The sequence below is a fragment of the Schistocerca cancellata genome, chromosome 2 (assembly GCF_023864275.1).
Source record: "Schistocerca cancellata isolate TAMUIC-IGC-003103 chromosome 2, iqSchCanc2.1, whole genome shotgun sequence".
Classification (NCBI taxonomy): Eukaryota; Metazoa; Arthropoda; class Insecta; order Orthoptera; family Acrididae; genus Schistocerca; species Schistocerca cancellata.
In genome coordinates this window covers 1,012,741,515-1,012,763,024 of record NC_064627.1, presented here as the reverse complement: position 1 = coordinate 1,012,763,024, position 21,510 = coordinate 1,012,741,515, and the positions used below count along the sequence as shown (strand labels likewise).

General features: G+C 47.2%; 1 protein-coding gene and 1 non-coding gene across 2 annotated transcripts in view; one reads left to right on the top strand and one right to left on the bottom strand.

Moving 5' to 3' along the window:
• The window catches only part of LOC126162985 (ankyrin repeat and SAM domain-containing protein 4B), a 321,356-nt gene that overhangs the window by 266,895 nt on the left and 32,951 nt on the right, over window positions 1–21,510 (top strand). The window contains exons 4-5 of the mRNA XM_049919841.1: window positions 2,433–2,612; window positions 12,402–12,711. Coding sequence (XP_049775798.1) covers window positions 2,433–2,612; window positions 12,402–12,711 — 490 coding nt within the window. The remainder of the gene's footprint in view (window positions 1–2,432; window positions 2,613–12,401; window positions 12,712–21,510) is intronic.
• On the bottom strand, window positions 9,753–9,827 carry Trnar-gcg (transfer RNA arginine (anticodon GCG)). Its single transcript has one exon. It is a non-coding gene; the product is annotated as a tRNA-Arg (tRNA).

Here is a 21,510-nt window from a genome sequence, read left to right as displayed (position 1 = left end):
ACGGTTTGGATGTACCGTGCACTATTCAGTGTCCCCTCGACGATCACCAGTGGTGTACGGCCAGTATAGGAGATCGCTCCCCACACCATGATGCCGGGTGTTGGCCCTGTGTGCCTCGGTCGTATGCAGTCCTGATTGTGGCGCTCACCTGCACGGCGCCAAACACGCATACGACCATCATTGGCACCAAGGCAGAAGCGACTCTCATCGCTGAAGACGACACGTCTCCATTCGTCCCTCCATTCACGCCTGTCGCGACACCACTGGAGGCGGGCTGCACGATGTTGGGGCGTGAGCGGAAGACAGCCTAACGGTGTGCGGGACCGTAGCCCAGCTTCATGGAGACGGTTGCGAATGGTCCTCGCCGATACCCCAGGAGCAACAGTGTCCCTAATTTGCTGGGAAGTGGCGGTGCGGTCCCCTACGGCACTGCGTAGGATCCTACGGTCTTGGCGTGCATCCGTGCGTCGCTGCGGTCCGGTCCCAGGTCGACGGACACGTGCACCTTCCGCCGACCACTGGCGACAACATCGATGTACTGTGGAGACCTCACGCCCCACGTGTTGAGCAATTCGGCGGTACGTCCACCCGGCCTCCCGCATGCCCACTATACGCCCTCGCTCAAAGTCCGTCAACTGCACATACGGTTCACGTCCACGCTGTCGCGGCATGCTACCAGTGTTAAAGATTGCGATGGAGCTCCGTATGCCACGGCAAACTGGCTGACACTGACGGCGGCGGTGCATAAATGCTGCGCAGCTAGCGCCATTCGACGGCCAACACCGCGGTTCCTGGTGTGTCCGCTGTGCCGTGCGTGTGATCATTGCTTGTACAGCCCTCTCGCAGTGTCCGGAGCAAGTATGGTGGGTCTGACACACCGGTGTCAATGTGTACTTTTTTCCATTTCCAGGAGTGTAAATGCAGATGCGAGCGAAGCCTGCAGGTTGCGCTGTTGTATTTGAGGACCATCGACACCTGTGCCCCAATATGTTGCAAGAATTGTTCTGTGTAGTTGTGAGTGCATGACGTCATAGCTAAGTGACTTCGAACGAAGACAAATTGTTGGTACTGGTATGGTGGGTGCTTCTGTAACCACGGGAGCCTAAGTATTTGGTGTTTTAAGAGGCACCATTACGATGATTTATACTGCATACAGGAAAAGCGGACAAACATCATCCGCTAAGTCACAAAGTGGACAAAAGTGTGTGTTGAGTGACCGTGACAAACGGTTATTGAAGGGGATTGTGACGAAAAATATGAGGCCGGCCGTTGTGGCCGAGCGGCTCTAAGCGCTTCTGTCCAGAACCGCGCTGCTGCTATGGTCGCAGGTTCGAATCCTGCCTCGGGGCCGGCCGGGGTGGCCGAGCGATTCTAGGCGCTACAGTCTGGAACCGCGCGACCGCTACGATCGCAGGTTCGAATCCTGCCTCGGGCATGGGTGTGTGTGATATCCTTAGGTTAGTTAGGTTTAAGTAGTTCTAAGTTCTAGGGGACTGATGACCTCAGATGTTAAGTCCCATAGTGCTCAGAGCCATTTGAACCATTTTTGAAAAATATGATGTCAACAGCTGCCAAAGTTACTGAAGAACTGAATGTCGCACTCACTAACCCATTCAAAACCATAACAAAGGAGCACTATAAGTAGGGAACTGCAGGGGGAGCTTGAATTCCAAGACCACTTACCTGTGATCCAAATACCCGTCCAGTCCAGTAAAACTTGAACTTTGGAGCAATGGGTGAAAGCCATTTGGTCGGATGAGTCTTGTTTCACACTGTTTCCAACTTCTGGCCGAGTTTACGTCCCAGGAGTGAATCATGGGGACGCTTCGGCGATGATTTGGGCAGCCAGATCATAGTATTTCATAACCACCACGGTTACGTTCCAAGGTCACATTATTTCCAAGGATTAAGTGACTGTTTTGGCTGAGCAGGTCCATCCCATGGTGCAATATTTGTAGTATTTGCTCCCTAATGGCGATGCTGTGTTGCATGACGAAAGGGGTCATGTTCATACAGCTCGCATCGCCCAGGGCCGGTTTTGTGAGACAAAGGATGAAGTTTCGCATCTCCATTGGGCACCACAGTCGCTATATCTCAATATTATTGGGCTGTTGTGGTTTGGAGAGAACGGTGCCTGATCGCTATCCACTTCGATCATCGTCACCTTAACTTGCCACTGTTTTGCAGGAAAAACTGTGTAAGAGTCTCTTGAAAACCATTCAGGACCTGTATTTATCTGTTTCGAGGTGCCTGGAAACTGTTTTGAATGCCAACAATCTTCCTACACCTTATTAGGCATGATAATGTGTTGTGTTTTTGGTGTTTCCATATTTTTGTACACCCCCTGCATGAACTGTGTTTTGAAGAATGTCTCTCGAGTTTTATTAAGTGGTGCATTGTTTGTGTACAATAATGAATTTGTTTGTGTTCAGGAAATTGGTGGAGACGAAGAAGAAGAAGGCCCAGAAGGCAGCGGACAAGCTGGCCCGCAGCTACACGAAGCTGCAGGAGAAAACCCGCAAGCAGGCTGAGAAGGAGCAGCAGCGCCTCGCCAAAGAGAGGAAGCGCATGCAAGAGAACGGCGTCCCCATCGTGTCAAATATGCCACACAGGTGAGCTCACCACTGCCGCTTCGCAAACCCCCCACTGTCTCATGCGAGTGCCAACAATGGACACATTCCCACCTCACTGCTATAGCTGTGTGAAGCCCCCACAATGAGCACCAACAATGAAGACATTCCCACCTCACTGCTGTAGCTCTACAAAGCTCCCATTATCACAGGAAGTGCCAACAAAGGAGACATCCCCACCTCACTGCTGAACCCAATGTCACACAGAAGCCCCCATTGCCACAAGTGGTGCCAACGGTGGAGACCTTCCCACTTCATTGCTGTAGCTGCACAAAGCTCCCACTGTCTCTGGGAGTGCCAACAATGGAGATATTCCCACCTCACTTCAGTAGCTGCGTGAAGCCTTCACCTGTACAGGGAGTCCCAACAATGGACACATCCCCACCCTGTCCAATACACCAACTGCTGACCACATTACGAACTTCCATTGTAACATTCCTCGCTCTAGTAGCTATCATTACTTTAGAGTTAGTTAATTATGTACAGCAGCAGGCAGCTGTCATTATAAAGTACTGACTGGTCTATGCTGCACAGGGAACACAGCTTACGTCATTTGCATAAGGCACCATAGATTCATAGGTGCCACTATTTAGCTGATGTGGTACTTGTGGAGTGATAATGTACATCCACACTCTGCAAACTACATTGAAGAGCATAGCAGTGTGTACTTACATTCTACCAGTTATTAAGGCTTCTTCCCGTCCAATTCACGTGCAGAGCACAGGGATAATGATTATTTAAACGCCTCTGTATGTGCTGGAAGTAGTCTACTCCTAGGTTTCCCAAACTGAGTTCTGTGGAACACTGGTGTCCCACGGGAAGCAAAAAGGTGCTCTGTGAGAAACTATTAATAACATGGCTTTCTTTCTGTGTTATTATTTATGATTTAAAATTAAATTAATGACTGAATGAAACCAGTTTTTTTTAATTTTTAAAAATATTATTAATTCTATTAACCTTCAAAATAAACAGGTTGTTCCATCAAACTACCAGTATTCTCAAAGTGTTCCATTAGAGGAAAAGTTTGGGAATCCCTGCTCTAATCTTATCTTTGCAACCCCTACAAGTGTGATACGTAGGTGATTGTACTATATTCCTAGATTCAGCACTTAAAGCTGGGTCTTTTAAGCTTTGTAAGTAGATTTAAATGGCACGGTTTGCATGTATCTTCAAGCATCTGCCATTTCTGATGTTTGGCATCCCCATGACATTCTCCTGGCCGAGCGGTTCTAGGCGCTTCAGTCTGGAACCGCGCGACCGCTACGGTCGCAGGTTCGTATCCTACCTCGGACATGGATGTGTGTGATGTCCTTATGTGAGTTAGGTTTAAGTAGTTCTAAGTTCTACGGGACTGATGACCTCAGCTATTACGTCCCATGGTGCTCAGAGCCATTTGAAACCATGACATTCTCCTGTAGATCAAACAAACCTATAAAAATTTGTGCTGCACTTCTCTGTGTAGATCCAATATCCCCTGTTAGTCTGTTAGTCCTGTTTGTTGTGGGTCCCACACACTTGAGATGTATTCTAGGATGGGTCTCACAAGTGTCACATAAGAAGTCTCCTTTGTAGAATGATTGCATTTCCCTAGTATTCTATCAATGAACCGAAATCTGCTAGCCACTTTACCTGTAACTGAGCCTATGTGTTCGTTGCATTTCATAACGCTACAAATTACTACACCCAGGTATTTATGTGCATTGACTGACTCCAATCGGGACTCGATATTTTAGTCATAGGATGCTAAGTATTTTCGTTTTGTGAAGATTATCATTTTACATTGCTGAATATTTATAGCAAGTTTCCAATCTTTGCACCACTTTGAAACAGTATCAAGAACCAGATGAATAGTTGTGAGGGTTTTTCCGGACGATACTTCATCACAGACAACTGAATTGTCTGCTTCCCTGGGGCACCTCTGAAGTTAGTTCTACATCTGTCTATGGCTCTCCATCCTAGATAACTCGTTGCGTCCTCCCTACCAAAAAATCCTCAGTCCAATCATAAATTTCGCTTGGTATTCCATACAATCATCTGTCCAATAATATGTACAGGTGTGGTCCTAGGGCAAATGCTTTTTGGAAATCCAGAAACACTGCATCTACCTGGCTGCCTTGATCCATGGCTTTCAGGATGTCACGTGAGGAAAGTGTGAGATGAGTTTCACATTATCGATGTTTTCGGAATCCATGCTGGTTTGTGTGGTTGGTGCTCATTGGCTGCCGAGGTGAAGCATGCCCACCAAAACTTATAACCTCATTACTTATTATTTTTAAATAAAGCGTCAAATATCTATCTGTACAAGTACAGGAGGTCTCTCATCATTGTAGTCATTAGAAAGTACTAATGAAAATAATCTGACAGTAACGTTTAAAACGTAAGAAAAATTATGTATTGTCATGTTGTTACTAACAAGTGAAGGCACTAGGTCAGCGTAATTTAAGGAACTTTCCGACATTTTCCGACCCGTTAAGATCCAGCTGCGACTCCCACATGCAGTACCAGCACAAAAGAGGCCAGTGCCGTGGACACGGTAGTAATTCAGGAGGGATGTTATAACCGTTTAAATTAAAACCATCGTACCATTGTACAACAGTGGCCATTAAAATTGCAACACTGTGAAGTGAGATTGGCATTGGTTGTACTAGATGTATGGATACACAAATGAGTAAGATTTCAGAGGGGTGACACGAAAGTACACTTCTGGCCATTAAAATTGCTACACCACGAAGATGACGTGCTACAGACGCGAAATTTAACCAACAGGAAGAAGATGCTGTGACATGCAAATGATGAGCTTTTCAGAGCATTCACACAAGGTTGGCGCCGGTGGCGGCACCTACAACGTGCTGACATGAGGAAAGTTTCCAACCGATTTCTCATACACAAACAGCAATTGACCGGAGTTCCCTAGTGAAACATTGTTATAATGCCTCGTGAAACATTGTTATAATGCCTCGTGTAAGGAGGAGAAATGCGTACCATCACGTTTCCGTCTTTGATAAAGGTCGGATTGTAGCCTATCGTGATTGCGATTTATCGTATCGCGACATTGCTGCTCGCGTTGGTCGAGATCCAATAACTGTTAGCAGAATATGGAATCGGTGGGTTCAGGAGGGTGATACGGAACACCGTGCTGGATCCCAACGGCCTCGTATCACTAGCAGTCGAGATGACAGGCATCTTATCTGCATGGCTGTAACGGATCGTGCAGCCACGTCTCGATCCCTGAGTCAACAGATGGGGACTTTTGCAAGACGACAACCATCTACACGAACAGTTCGACGACGTTTGTAGCAGCATGGACTATCAGCTCGGAGACCGTGGCTGCGGTTACCCTTGACGCTGCATCACAGACAGGAGCTCCTGCGATGGTGTACTCAACGACGAACCTGGGTGCACGAATGGCAAAACGTCATTTTTTCGGATGAATCCAGGTTCTGTTTATAGCATCATGATGGTCGTATCCGTGTTTGGTGACATCGCAGTGAACGCACATTGGAAGCGTGTATTCCTCATCGCCATACTGGCGTATCACCCGGCGTGATGGTATGGAGTGCCACTGGTTACACGTCTCGGTCACCTCTTGTTCGCACTGACGGCACTTTGAACAGTGGACGTTACATTTCAGATGTGTTACGACCCGTGGCTCTACACTTCATTCGATCCCTGCGAAACCCTACATTTCAGCAGGATAATGCACGACCGCATGTTGCAGGCCCTGTACGGGCCTGCCTGGATACAGAAAATGTTCGACTGCTGCCCTGGCCAGCACATTCTCCCGATCTCTCACCAATTGAAAACGTCTGGTCAATGGTGTCCGAGCAACTGATTCGTCGCAATACGCCAGTCACTACTCTTGATGAACTGTGGTATCGTGTTGAAGCTGCATGGGTACACGCCATCCAAGCTCTCTTTGACTCGATGCCCAGGCGTATCAGGCCGTTATTACGGCCAGAGGTGTTGTTCTGGGTACTGATTTCTCAGGATCTATGCACCAAAATTGCGTGAAAATGTAGTCACATGTCAGTTCTAGTATAATATATTTGTCCAATGAATACCCGTTTATCATGTGCATTTCTTCTTGATGTAGCAATTTTAATGGCCAGTAGTGTAGGTGGGAGTAACGCCGCGTACATTCTGCATATCAGGAAACATTGGGCGGGTGGAATTTCATACAAAAATCGTACTGAACTTTTGTTCTTTTGGGAGAAGATCGTACTATACGTCCTGTCAGAAGGTCGATTATCTACCAGCATGTGGTGGAATTCATCGGCACTACTAACATGGCCTGTCGAGTCTGCAGTTTGCGGTTCTGCGGTATTCCTGCTCGTGTTTGTTTGGGATCCCAAGACTGTCATGTGAATATGAAACAGAGCGAGGCGGTGTAATGGTTAGCACAATGTCTCGCATTGGGAAGGACGATAGTTCAAATCCCTGCCTGGCCATCCAGATTTCAATTTCCCAAGATTTCCCTAAACTGCTCCAGGCAAATGTTGAAATGGTTCCCTCGATAAGCCAATTTTCTGCTCCGTCCTTTTCTGAGCCGAGCTTGGGCTCCATCACTGATGATATGGTCTTTGACGGTACGTAAAACTCTAATCGCCCTTCTTTTCTATCCCAAAAATGGAATCTGTGGGATTAGCAACGCTACACTCAGCCCCATGTGCGTTCGCAATGGCCCAACATGACTATCCCGTAGACGATAATTATCGCGTCCCTTCGGCTGTACAAAATCGTAGTCACGATTCTTGAATCAGGAACTGGGCGTCTCTCTAACAAGACAAGAATAAAAACAAGACAGTGCGATGACGTCTGGTGCGACACAGTGTCGACATGGAGATCAGTAAAAGTTATTACCCCTCCATCAAAGACAGTGGAAGAACATACATACATCAACAAAAGTTTTGCATCACCCCAGGTCCCAGAACTCCTGAAGATAGACGTTGACTGTGATGTGTTGGCAGAAGAGCCAACACCGTATAGCTAGAGGAGGCCGAAATGAACGCGTTAAAGCTCACGCAGGCTGGCGTGAGGTCTGGAAAATGACAAGGAATTATAGTAGCCAAAAATAGTACATAGCTTCTGGAATACTTAACTTTAATCCATAATTGGTGTACATCGCTCTTGATGATACATAAGTGCAATCTCAATATACACTGGTAATGGCGCCTTGCTAGGTCGTAGCAATTGACGTAGCTGAAGGCTATGCTAACTATCATCCCGGCAAATGAGAGCGTATTTGTCAGTGTAGCTTCGCTAGCAAAGTCGGCTGTACAACTGGGGCGAGTGCTAGGAAGTCTCTCTAGACCTGCCGTGTGGCGGCGCTCGGTCTGCCATCACTGACAGTGGCGACACGCGGGTCCGACGTGTACTAACGGACCGCGGCCGATTTAAATAAAGGCTACCACCTAGCAAGTGTGGTGTCTGGCGGTGACACCACAGGCTGTAGATATTGTATCACAGACACAGTCCCTTTGACTGTTCAGAGATGTCACTAAACGCGCCCAAAGATGTAAACAACCATGCATGAGCAGCGCCTGTTACACGGAGGGGGTCCGACAGCCGATCAGTACCAGTCATTCCACCAGGAAGGAGGTACATGGTTCGTGTTGTCTGTAGTTCAACCATGCCTAGACGGTCAATACCGTGGTTCGATCGCGTCCGCATTGTTACTTCGGGCCAGGAAGTGCTGTCAACAAGGAAAGTGTCCAGGCGTCTGGGAGTGAACCAAAGCGATGTCGTTCGGACATGGAGGAAATACAGAGTGACAGGAACTGTCGATGACATGCCTCGCCCAGGCTGCACAAGGGTTACTACTGCAGTGGATGACCGCTAGCTACGGATTTTGGCTCGGAGGAACCCTGACAGCAACGCCACCATGTTGAATAATGCTTTTTGTACAGCCACAGGACGTCGTGTCACGACCCAAACAGTGACAAAAGGTTGCATGATGCGCATCTTCACTCTCGACGTCTATGGCGAGGTCCAGCTTTGCAACCACGACACCGTGGGCTCATCCGTACGATGAGCCCAAAGACATGCCAAATGGACCGCTCAGGATTGGCATCACGTTCTCATCACCAATGAGTGTCGCATTTGCCTTCAACCATACAATTGTTGGAGACGTGTTTGGAGGCAACCCGATCAGGCTGAACGCCTTAGACACACTGTCCAAAGGGTGCAGCAAGGTTGAGGTTCCCTGCTGTTTTGGGGTGGTGTCGGGACGACGTACGCCGCTGGTGTTCATGGAAGGCGCCGTAACGGCTGCACGATAAGTGAATGTCATCCTCCTATCGATAGTGCAACCATATCGGCAGCATATTGTTGAGGCATGCGTCTTCAAGGACGACAATTCGCGCCCCCATCATGCACATCTTGTGAATGACTTCCTTCAGGATAACGACCAGCATGTTCTCCAGGAATGAGCCCTGTCGAACATGCCTGGAGTACAGAATGAGATTTTCACTCTGCAGCGGAGTGTGCGCTGATATGAAACTTCCTGGCAGATTAAAACTGTGTGCTGGACCGAGACTCGAACTCGGGACCTTTGCCTTTCGCGGGCAAGTGCTCTACCAACTGAGCTACCCAAGCACGACTCACGCCCCGTCCTCACACCTTTACTTCTGCCAGTATCTCGTCTCCTATCTTCCAGACTTTACAGAAGCTCTCCTGCGAACCCTGCATAACTAGCACTCCTGAAAGAAAGGATATTGCGGAGACATGGCTTACCCACAGCCTGGGGGATGTTTCCAGAATGAGATTTTCACTCTGCAGCGGAGTGTGCGCTGATATGAAACTTCCAGGCAGATTAAAACTGTGTGACGGACCGAGACTCGAACTCGGGACCTTTGCCTTTCGCGGGCAAGTGCTCTACCAACTGAGCTACCCAAGCACGACTCACGCCCCGTCCTCACACCTTTACTTCTGCCAGTATCTCGTCTCCTATCTTCCAAACTTTACAGAAGCTCTCCTGCGAACCCTGCATAACTAGCACTCCTGAAAGAAAGGATATTGCGGAGACATGGCTTAGCCACAGCCTGGGGGATGTTTCCGGAATGAGATTTTCACTCTGGAGCGGAGTGTGCGCTGATGGGAAACTTCCTGGCAGATTAAAACTGTTTGCCGGACCGAGACTCGAACTCGGGACCTTTGCTTTTCGCGGGCAAGTGCTCTACCAACTGAGCTACCCAAGCACGACTCACGCCCCGTCCTCACAGCTTTACTTCTGCCTGTATCTCGTCTCCTACCTTCCAAACGGACGGGGCGTGAGTCGTGCTTGGGTTGCTCAGTTGGTAGAGCGCTTGCCCGCGAAAGGCAAAGGTCCCGAGTTCGAGTCTCGGTCCGGCACACAGTTTTAATCTGCCAGGAAGTTTCATGCCTGGGATAGATTTAAAAGGGCTGTTTATGTACGACTTGACCCACCAACAACTCTGGGCGTCTACGCCGAACTGCCGTTGAGAAGTGGGCAAATCTGGACCAACAGTCCCTTGATGAACTTTTGGATAGTATGCCACGCCGATTACAGGCATGCATCAATGCAAGAGGACGTGGTACTGGGTATTAGAGGTAGCAGTGTGTACAGCAATCTGGACGAACACCTCTGAAGATCTCGCTGTATGGTGGGACAACATGCAATGTGTGGTTTACATGAGCAATAAAAAGGGCGGAAATGATGTTTATCTACATCTACATTTATACTCCGCAAGCCACCCAACGGTGTGTGGCGGAGGGCACTTTACGTGCCACTGTCATTACCTCCCTTTCCTGTTCCAGTCGCGTATGGTTCGCGGGAAGAACGACTGTCTGAAAGCCTCTGTGCGCGCTCTAATCTCTCTAATTTTACATTCGTGATCTCCTCGGGAGGTATAAGTAGGGGGAAGCAATATATTCGATACCTCATCCAGAAACGCACCCTTTCGAAACCTGGCGAGCAAGCTACACCGCGATGCAGAGCGCCTCTCTTGCAGAGTCTGCCACTTGAGTTTGCTAAACATCTCCGTAACGCTATCACGGTTACCAAATAACCCTGTGACGAAGCGCGCCGCTCTTCTTTGGATCTTCTCTATCTCCTCCGTCAACCCGATCTGGTGCGGATCCCACACTGATGAGCAATACTCAAGTATAGGTCGAACGAGTGTTTTGTAAGCCACCTCCTTTGTTGATGGACTACATTTTCTAAGGACTCTCCCAATGAATCTCAACCTGGTACCCGCCTCACCAACAATTAATTTTATATGATCATTCCACGTCAAATCATTCCGCACGCATACTCCCAGATATTTTACAGAAGTAACTGCTACCAGTGTTTGTTCCGCTATCATATAGTCATACAATAAAGGATCCTTCTTTCTATGTATTCTCAATACATTACATTTGTCTATATTAAGGGTCAGTTGCCACTCCCTGCACCAAGTGCCTATCCGCTGCAGATCTTCCTGCATTTCGCTACAATTTTCTAATGCTGCAACTTCTCTGTATACTACAGCATCATCCGCGAAAAGCCGCATGGAACTTCCGACACTATCTACTAGGTCATTTATATATATTGTGAAAAGCAATGGTCCCATAACACTCCCCTGTGGCACGCCAGAGGTTACTTTAACGTCTGTAGACGTCTCTCCGTTGATAACAACATGCTGTGTTCTGTTTGCTAAAAACTCTTCAATCCAGCCGCACAGCTGGTCTGATATTCCGTAGGCTCTTACTTTGTTTATCAGGCGACAGTGCGGAACTGTATCGAACGCCTTCCCGAAGTCAAGAAAAATAGCATCTACCTGGGAGCCTGTATCTAATATTTTCTGGGTCTCATGAACAAATAGAGCGAGTTGGGTCTCACACGATCGCTGTTTCCGGAATCCATGTTGATTCCTACATAGTAGATTCTGAGTTTCCAAAAACGACATGATACTCGAGCAAAAAACATGTTCTAAAATTCTACAACAGATCGACGTCAGAGATATAGGTCTATAGTTTTGCGCACCTGCTCGACGACCCTTCTTGAAGACTGGGACTACCTGTGCTCTTTTCCAATCATTTGGAACCTTCCGTTCCTCTAGAGACTTGCGGTACACGGCTGTTAGAAGGGGGCAAGTTCTTTCGCGTACTCTGTGTAGAATCGAATTGGTATCCCGTCAGGTCCAGTGGACTTTCCTCTGTTGAGTGATTCCAGTTGCTTTTCTATTCCTTGGACACTTATTTCGATGTCAGCCATTTTCTCGTTTGTGCGAGGATTTAGAGAAAGAACTGCAGTGCGGTCTCCTTCTGTGAAACAGCTTTGGAAAAAGGTGTTTAGTATTTCAGCTTTACGCGTGTCATCCTCTGTTTCAATGCCATCATCATCCCGGAGTGTCTGGACATGCTGTTTCGAGCCACTTACTGATTTAACGTAAGACCAGAACTTCCTAGGATTTTCTGTCAAGTCGGTACCTAGTATTTTACTTTCGAATTCACTAAACGCTTCACGCATAGCCCTCCTTACGCTAACTTTGACATCGTTTAGCTTCTGTTTGTCTGAGAGGTTTTGGCTGCGTTTAAATTTGGAGTGAAGCTCTCTTTGCTTTCGCAGTAATTTCCTAACTTTGTTGTTGTACCACGGTGGGTATGTTGGTCTCTATTCCAATTTTCTGTACAGGTTCCGGAACTCTCGGAACCGAGGTGATGCAAAACTTTTTTGATGTGTGTATGTCTCTATGTTTAGAGCTATTGTTTACATGATACTGTGTAGCACCCTGGCTGTGTTGTTCAGAGAGCACAATCTCGTGGTTTCAGGCCCTCGACGGTGCTGGAGGTGCTGAAGGGTCTGAGGAGGGGCCGCAGCAACAGCCTGAAACAGCCGACGGCGCCGCCGGTCAACCCGACGTTCTCGGACCTGGTGTCGGGCGGGGGCGGCGGCGACATCTCCGGCGGCAGTATCGGCAGCGGGGGCGGCCGCAACGGGCTGCGGCGCAAGGCAGGCTTCAAAGGCACCTCGGGCGGCACCCGCGGAGTCGCGCATCTGGTGCGCCAGAGGGCCAAGAGCACCACCGCGCTCAACGCTGCGCCGCCACAGCCGCCCAACGACGACTTCAAGATCCGGGAGGTCAGCACGCTCGCACAGCACAGCATAATGCGAACGCGAATCTGACGTGACGTCCAAAACACCTCTGTGCGTAGCAAAGTAAAGCTTTCGTCAAAGTGACGATTGGCACGATCCTGTTTGATGTCGTATGCCCCTTTCATCTGTAACCTCCCCCTCACTTATCGACCTTAATGACTGTGAAAAATTAAACCGCGTGTACCTAATGCAAATTTGGGAAAAGCAATCGTCACCGAAGTTAATCTGTCGGTAAAGTGGAAGGAAAGGGTTACATCTAAATGAAAGGAAAATTGCAAATGAAACTGGTGGAAATTAATTTAGAAAAGGGGTAAAGTTAATAAAGAAAGTAAATGTGCGGCCGTTACGTTAACAATTAACTAGCGGTAATTAGATATTTGAGATTTGGGGGAAATTACGGTCGCCAGTCCTGAGGACAATTACTATAGTAACTGAAAAAGAAAGGTTATTACACATATAATTAGCACTAGAAGTGTGGCAACTGAAGGTTGACAGTTGCAGTGTGAAAACTGAAAGTTTGTCAGAAGTAATAAATTTCGCTACACTCTGACTTAATTTAGCAAAAGAATTAATAAAACCGGAAAATCGAAAGTTAATTTAGTGACTGAAGTTAATAGTGAGCTTTCTTTCTGAAGCCCATCGAAATTCAGTAAAATACGGTTAGTCTTGGACTACTTCAACAATCATTTCAAAAGCTACTTGAATCTACGCAATTTAGAAATAAGAGATTTAACTTTGAACTTGAATTAAATGATTCTGAACAATTAACAATAGTAAAATTTAGTACGTACCAAGCTGAGCTGCAGTCACAGGCAAGCTAAAATACGGTAACAAAACTCGCACTCTTAATTTGTGCTTGTGCAATCTAAATATTGTAGCCAGCTATGAATACCTTAACTGAACTTTGAAATTAAAGCAGTGAAATAAAATGATGCTGGCGTTTGAATTTCAACGACACTCGGGCTCATTTCGGAAAAGGAAGGGACCCTGCTTGGTAATGCAATTGGGACAATGAGCAACAAAGGTTCACGCTAAGTAGGTGTAATTTTCTGATGCAACAATTTTAAAAGTTTGAAAAGCTGAGGTCTTCCGTACAGTTCTAAAACTTTACGTGCTTCCAGTCTTCCTTGTTGGTTGATTGAAGGTTTGAAGCCGTCGATCGAGGAGGTGGCGACAGTCACTCATTGTCGGCCGTCGCTGTTGCAGAAGCTGGATGTTGGCGCGCCTTCTTCTCGACACGGTCACCAGACGAAACGGGCTCTTGATGTGCGCCAGCTAATGCTTCGTCCGCGACACCATGTCAGAAACTATCATCGCAAGTCGAGCGCAATTACATGCCGCCAAACCCCGAAAGCGCGGCAACTCGCGGGAGCTTCACACAACACACCTGCTCCACTCGCTACTCCAGCCAGACTCTCTCTGCTCTGCCCACGCTCCACGCGAGAGAGTTAACACTACCAAAGATCCTACACACTTTGATTCTTCACACGACCTATCGATGTAATCGTTCGATAGCAGTTTTCCCTAGGCAAGACCCAGCGTAAAAATACAAATAATCTTTACGAAACAAACCAATTATACATCGACATAAATGCATAAATATATATATATATATAAATAGTAAAACAATTACAATATATAAAGAGACAGAAATGTCATATCTTGAGGTAACAAAGCAAGGAGAAAAAAATTATAGTACAATGGATGGAAATAGGAGGATATACATTTCCGGCGTTACACATCCTCCAACGAGTAGGCAGAGCTTAAAAGATGTAACATATCCAATATACAGTTAAACTGACAGACTCTGGGAGGCTACACAGCGAACCACAACAAACATTTTCTCTAAGACACGGAGAAATTACGGACATTGGCTGCAAGTGGGCTTTGATGTAAATCAAAGGGAAAAATTGAAAATGTATGCTGGACCAAGATTCGAACCTGGATCGTCTGCTTAGGAGGCCGTTGCTCTGACCACTAAGCCATCATTGTAGCTGCACGGACCACCCTCAGACTACCCCAGTCAGACCCCAATTCTCAACTTATCCACACACTACAAATGTAGTGCCCGTTGTGCAAAGTTGGGTATTTGGGTCTGATGGGAGGCGTGCTCGTCTAGTCCATGAAGCTGCAATGACCACTGCATCCAGATGGCTTAGTGGTCAGAGCAACAACCTAGTAAGTAGGAGATTCGGGTTCGAACCACAGTTTGGCACAAATTTTCAAATTTTCCCATTGATTTACATCAACGCCCATTCGCAGCCAATGCCTGTAGTTCATGTATTAGTTAACTGACTACTGTATATGGATGGCTAGGTGGTCAGAGCAACTGCCTAGTAAGCAGGAGAACTGCGTTCGAACCTCAGTCTTACAAAAATTTTCAATTTTTTCCATTGATTCACATCAACGCCCACTCTCAGCCAACGTCTGTAGTTCATTTGTTTCTTAATTTATAGTGATTGCTGGATCGAAGTGGTGTTTGTTCTTTCACGCATGTGCAAAAGAACAAATGGTTCAAATGGCTCTAAGCTCTATGGGACTTAACATCTGAGGTCATTAGTCCCCTAGACTTAGAATTGCTTAAACGTAACTAACGTAAGGACAACACACACATCCATGCCCGAGGCAGGATTCGAACCTGCGACCGTAGCAGCAGTGCGGTTCCGGACTGAAGAGTCGGGAACCGCTCGATCACAGCGGCCGGCCCAAAAGAACAGACACCATATATGCGAAGACTGCCAATGATGTCTTCAACGCAAATGCACACCAGGCTCGAACTCTTACGGGCATCGGCGAAATGTCCCGAGTAACGAGGATAATGGCCAAGGGCACCACATTTGTACTGTGTGGATAAGTTGGGAATTTGGGTCTGATGGGAGACATGTCAGGGGAGTCTGTGCAGCTGTAATGACCAGTGTCCGTATGACTTAATGATCTGAGCAACTGCCTAGTAAGCAGGAGACCCGGGTTCGAATCCCAGTCCGGTACAAATTTTCAACTTTTCCCGTTGATTTACATCAATGCAGCCTCGCAGCCAATGTCTGTAATTCATTTCTGTCTTAATTCATAGTGACTGCTGGTTCAAAAATGGTGTCTGTTCTTTCGGACATACACTCCTGGAAATGGAAAAAAGAACACATTGACACCGGTGTGTCAGACCCACCATACTTGCTCCGGACACTGCGAGAGGGCTGTACAAGCAATGATCACACGCACGGCACAGCGGACACACCAGGAACCGCGGTGTTGGCCGTCGAATGGCGCTAGCTGCGCAGCATTTGTGCACCGCCGCCGTCAGTGTCAGCCAGTTTGCCGTGGCATACGGAGCTCCATCGCAGTCTTTAACACTGGTAGCATGCCGCGGCAGCGTGGGCGTGAACCGTATGTGCAGTTGACGGACTTTGAGCGAGGGCGTATAGTGGGCATGCGGGAGGCCGGGTGGACGTACCGCCGAATTGCTCAACACGTGGGGCGTGAGGTCTCCACAGTACATCGATGTTGTCGCCAGTGGTTGGCGGAAGGTGCACGTGCCCGTCGACCTGGGACCGGACCGCAGCGACGCACGGATGCACGCCAAGACCGTAGGATCCTACGCAGTGCCGTAGGGGACCGCACCGCCACTTCCCAGCAAATTAGGGACACTGTTGCTCCTGGGGTATCGGCGAGGACCATTCGCAACCGTCTCCATGAAGCTGGGCTACGGTCCCGCACACCGTTAGGCCGTCTTCCTCTCACGCCCCAACATCGTGCAGCCCGCCTCCAGTGGTGTCGCGACAGGCGTGAATGGAGGGACGAATGGAGACGTGTCGTCTTCAGCGATGAGACTCGCTTCTGCCTTGGTGCCAATGATGGTCGTATGCGTGTTTGGCGCCGTGCAGGTGAGCGCCACAATCAGGACTGCATACGACCGAGGCACACAGGGCCAACACCCGGCATCATGGTGTGGGGAGCGATCTCCTACACTGGCCGTACACCACTGGTGATCGTCGAGGGGACACTGAATAGTGCACGGTACATCCAAACCGTCATCGAACCCATCGTTCTACCATTCCTAGACCGGCAAGGGAACTTGCTGTTCCAACAGGACAATGCACGTCCGCATGTATCCCGTGCCACCCAACGTGCTCTAGAAGGTGTAAGTCAACTACCCTGGCCAGCAAGATCTCCGGATCTGTCCCCCATTGAGCATGTTTGGGACTGAATGAAGCGTCGTCTCACGCGGTCTGCACGTCCAGCACGAACGCTGGTCCATCTGAGGCGCCAGGTGGAAATGGCATGGCAAACCGTTCCACAGGACTACATCCAGCATCTCTACGATCGTCTCCATGGGAGAATAGCAGCCTGCATTGCTGCGAAAGGTGGATATACACTGTACTAGTGCCGACATTGTGCATGCTCTGTTGCCTGTGTCTATGTGCCTGTGGTTCTGTCAGTGTGATCATGTGATGTATCTGACCCCAGGAATGTGTCAATAAAGTTTCCCCTTCCTGGGACAATGAATTCACGGTGTTCTTATTTCAATTTCCAGGAGTGTATTTTTAACTAATGTCACAAATGCCTTTGAGAAGTTTTTAATCCAGTAGAGAGTGTAATCGCTCTCATCACTCGTGCAACTGCGCATAACATGAGGACGAATCAGACGAATGTAAGAAACGTCCTTCATCCATTTCAGTTACAGCATGTGCACAACCTAGAACCAGATGACCATTCACTCAGAGCACAGTTTTCGTAGTGGTATCTAGAACAGTATCAAATGCATCCTGTATTTCCATCCTTCGTGCTGTTTACAGATGAAGCAACATTCGAGCGTAACGGAGTCTTCAACATGCACGATTGGTATGTTTTGAGCGAGGTTAATCCACAGGCCACACTTACTCGCGCTCATCATTTGCGGTTCTGCGTCAGTGTGTGCAGTTGTTGTTGGTGACCGGTTAATTGGGCCATATCTCCATTAAAAGACAGGCATTATTACTACGAGGTGCATTCAAGTTCTAAGGCCTCCGATTTTTTTTTCTAATTAACTACTCACCCGAAATCGATGAAACTGGCGTTACTTCTCGACGTAATCGCCCTGCAGACGTACACATTTTTCACAACGTTGGCGCCATGATTCCATGGCAGCGGTGGAGGCTTCTTTAGGAGTCTGTTTTGACCACTGGAAAATCGCTGAGGCAATAGCAGCACGGCTGGTGAATGTGCGGCCACGGAGAGTGGCTTTCATTGTTGGAAAAAGCCAAAAGTCACTAGGAGCCAGGTCAGGTGAGTAGGGTGCATGAGGAATCACTTCAAAGTTGTTATCACGAAGAAACTGTTGCGTAACGTTAGCTCGATGTGCGGGTGCGTTGTCTTGGTGAAACAGCACACGCGCAGCCCTTCCCGGACGTTTTTGTTGCAGTGCAGGAAGGAATTTGTTCTTCAAAACGTTTTCGTAGGATGCACCTGTTACCCTAGTGCCCTTTGGAACGCAATAGGTAAGGATTACGCCCTCACTGTCCCAGAACACGGACACCATCATTTTTTCAGCACTGGCGGTTACCCGAAATTTTTTTTGTGGCGGTGAATCTGTGTGCTTCCATTGAGCTGACTGGCGCTTTGTTTCTGGATTGAAAAATGGCATCCACGTCTCATCTATTGTCACAACCGACGAAAAGAAAGTCCCATTCATGCTGTCGTTGCGCGTCAACATTGCTCGGCAACATGCCACACGGGCAGCCGTTTGGTCGTCCGTCAGCATTCGTGGCACCCACCTGGATGACACTTTTCGCATTTTCAGGTCGTCATGCAGGATTGTGTGCACAGAACCCACAGAAATGCCAACTCTGGAGGCGATCTGTTCAACAGTCATTCGGCGATCCCCCAAAACAATTCTCTCCAGTTTCTCGATCATGTCGTCACACCGGCTTGTGCGAGCCCGAGGTTGTTTCGGTTTGTTGTCACACAATGTTCTGCCTTCATTAAACTGTCGCACCCACGAACGCACTTTCGACACATCCATAACTCCATCACCACATGTCTCCTTCAACTGTCGATGAATTTCAGTTGGTTTCACACCACGCAAATTCAGAAAACGAATGATTGCACGCTGTTCAAGTAAGGAAACCGTCGCCATTTTAGGTATTTAAAACAGTTCTCATTCTCTCCGCTGGCGGTAAAGTTCCATCTGCTGTACGGTGCTGCCATCTCTGTGACGTATTGACAATAAACGCGGCCTCATTTTAAAACAATGCGCATGTTTCTATCTCTTTCCAGTCCGGAGAAAAAAATCGGAGGCCTTAGAACTTGAATGCACCTTGTATTTCCTGGCCATACCATTGCCAGAGTTGTCGGGTGACGTGCCACTCGCTAAGAGACAGTGCATGTGGTTCCAGCATGACGGGGCGCCGGCACTTTTCAGTCATGCTGTGTGTCGATTCTTGAACCGACGATTTCTAGAAAAGTGAACTGGCAGTGGTGGTCCTGTACGATGGCCTACTCAATTCCCTGATTTACCCCTCTGGATTTTTTTTGGGTGAGGGGAAAGGTGCAACTTTATTTAAGTAACCCCTGTTGAATCAGAAGAGATTCTGTTTGCCTGAATAGTATCAGCAGCAGTAGTAGGAATTAAGCACATTCCTGCAGTCTTTGACCATGTTAGACAAAACATGACCCATCTGTGTAACCTCTCTTCACAAGGCACTGGAGACACGTTTGAACCTCTGCTGTAACTGAAGTAATTGTGTTTTGTCTTAGTAACAAAGAATTGAATCTTGTTTGCGTTACTTTTTGTCCTCACACAAAAACACATTAGAGAAGGTGTATTCATTCTCTCATGCAACATCCCAGGGTTTCTTAGTTTAATTTTGTTTCGAAAAACTCTCTGCCAATTTTAAAAATCCTTACAGAAAAATCTGGCATTAGAGAAAAATATTTGTTTGGTGTGCAATCTCCCATATTTTGTGGGTTTAAATAACTTTCACTCTGCATAATCAAAAGTACCTGGGCATTTTACACAGCGTCATCTATTAGTTTCTCAGACCATTCAGGTGTACAAAGAAAAACTTCATTAAGTTTCAGAACGAGCTGTTCATTATTAAAAGCACACTGGGCTACAGGATTCACAGGATTCCGCTGAATATACAACAAAAGCAGCGATTTATTTTCACCTGACGATAACCTTTCTTTTTTTTTTTCAGAGAAGCATCAACAGTCGCGAATTTTGAGTAACATCAACATTCTCTGCTTGACATGTTAAAATTTGTTTCTGTTGCTAAAATACAGCTACGTCACTTTACTAACATGCTTTGCAGTTGTAGCCCCCACAAAATTCTAAGGCAATGGTGTAGTATACGAGGAACTGAGGACAAATCACATCAAAAGGTTACGAGAAAGTACATTCTCGTTACAAAAATAAACACGTATTTTTCTGTACTTACGCTGTTGCAAAGCTACAATGATTTTCATTTCACCAGATATCGATAACATTTAAAATATCATATTATTCCACTGAAAAATTTATCACAGGTGATAAGTCAGTTTTGCAAGTTAACCCTGTGGCAAGGTACTCTCATCGTTGCGTGCTATCATTTGATAAAAATTCGGTTCGATATCTTGAGCTGTTGGAAGAAGCAATGGATGTTATGAATATTTCATTCTCGCTGTATTATTAGTGTGTGCGAGTGAAACTGCTATTTGCAATCCATTTTCTCCAGATTGCAGACAGTGTAAAGAAGAATTCAGTATGTTGGCTACATTTCGTATGCAGTGATGTATACCTAATATACATAAAATACACAAAAATTCTAGAATATTGCTCACGTATGCGAGACCTGTACCAAATAAGAGGGCTATTCAGAAGGTAAGGTCCGATAGGACCCAAAATGGAAACCACAGCGAAAATCCGATGAAGTTTTGCATAGATGTGTTGGGTAGTGTCTCCTAGTATGCCCACTCATCGTGTCACATTGCTCTTTCCAGTTCTGAGTGCACAGTGAGCACGAAAACATGCCTAGAAAGCAGTCTCTCGCGCCAAGTATGACGGCCCGGTGAGAGATTTCGCCTGATGTCATGCAGCCCACATAACACAATTGTTAAGCGTTTCGCTTTTCATGACAATTCTCGGCTGCTCCCTGCAGGGGCAGTGCAGATTCTCCTGCAGTATTTTCTGTGGGAAGTGTTTGACCACCCACAATGCATCCCTTAATTGGCTCCTCCTTAGTTTCATCTATGCTCCTATGAATCGCTGTCTGTGGAGACAACATTTTGGCACAGCTGTAGCTGTAGACTAACGTAGAAAATTCGCGGAGCGATCAGGTGGCTGCCTTCTATTATGAGGGTATTAGAAGGTTGGTACAACGCTACGATCTATATCAAAGTCGGAGCGGCGACTATATAGAGAAGTAGCTGGAAGGTGTAGCTAACTGTTGCAAGTAAAACATTTTTTATTTTCGCTGTGGTTTCCATTTCGCGACCGATCGGACCTTACTTTCCGAATAGCCCTCGTAGGAGTAACAGCAGATATTGACCGTATGCAGAGAAGGGCAGTGCGAATAGTCACATGTTCGTTTGATCCGTGGGAGTGTGTCACAGACATACTGAAGGAACTAAAACGGAAGACTCTTGAAGATAGGCGTAAACTATCCCGATCAAGTCTATTAACAAAGTTTCAAGAACCGGCCTTAAATGGTAAATCTAGGAATACACTACATTCCCCTCCGTATAGCTCACATACGGATAGTGAGGCTACGATTAGAATAATTACTGCACGCACAGAGGCATTCAATCATTCTTCGCGCACTCCATATGTGA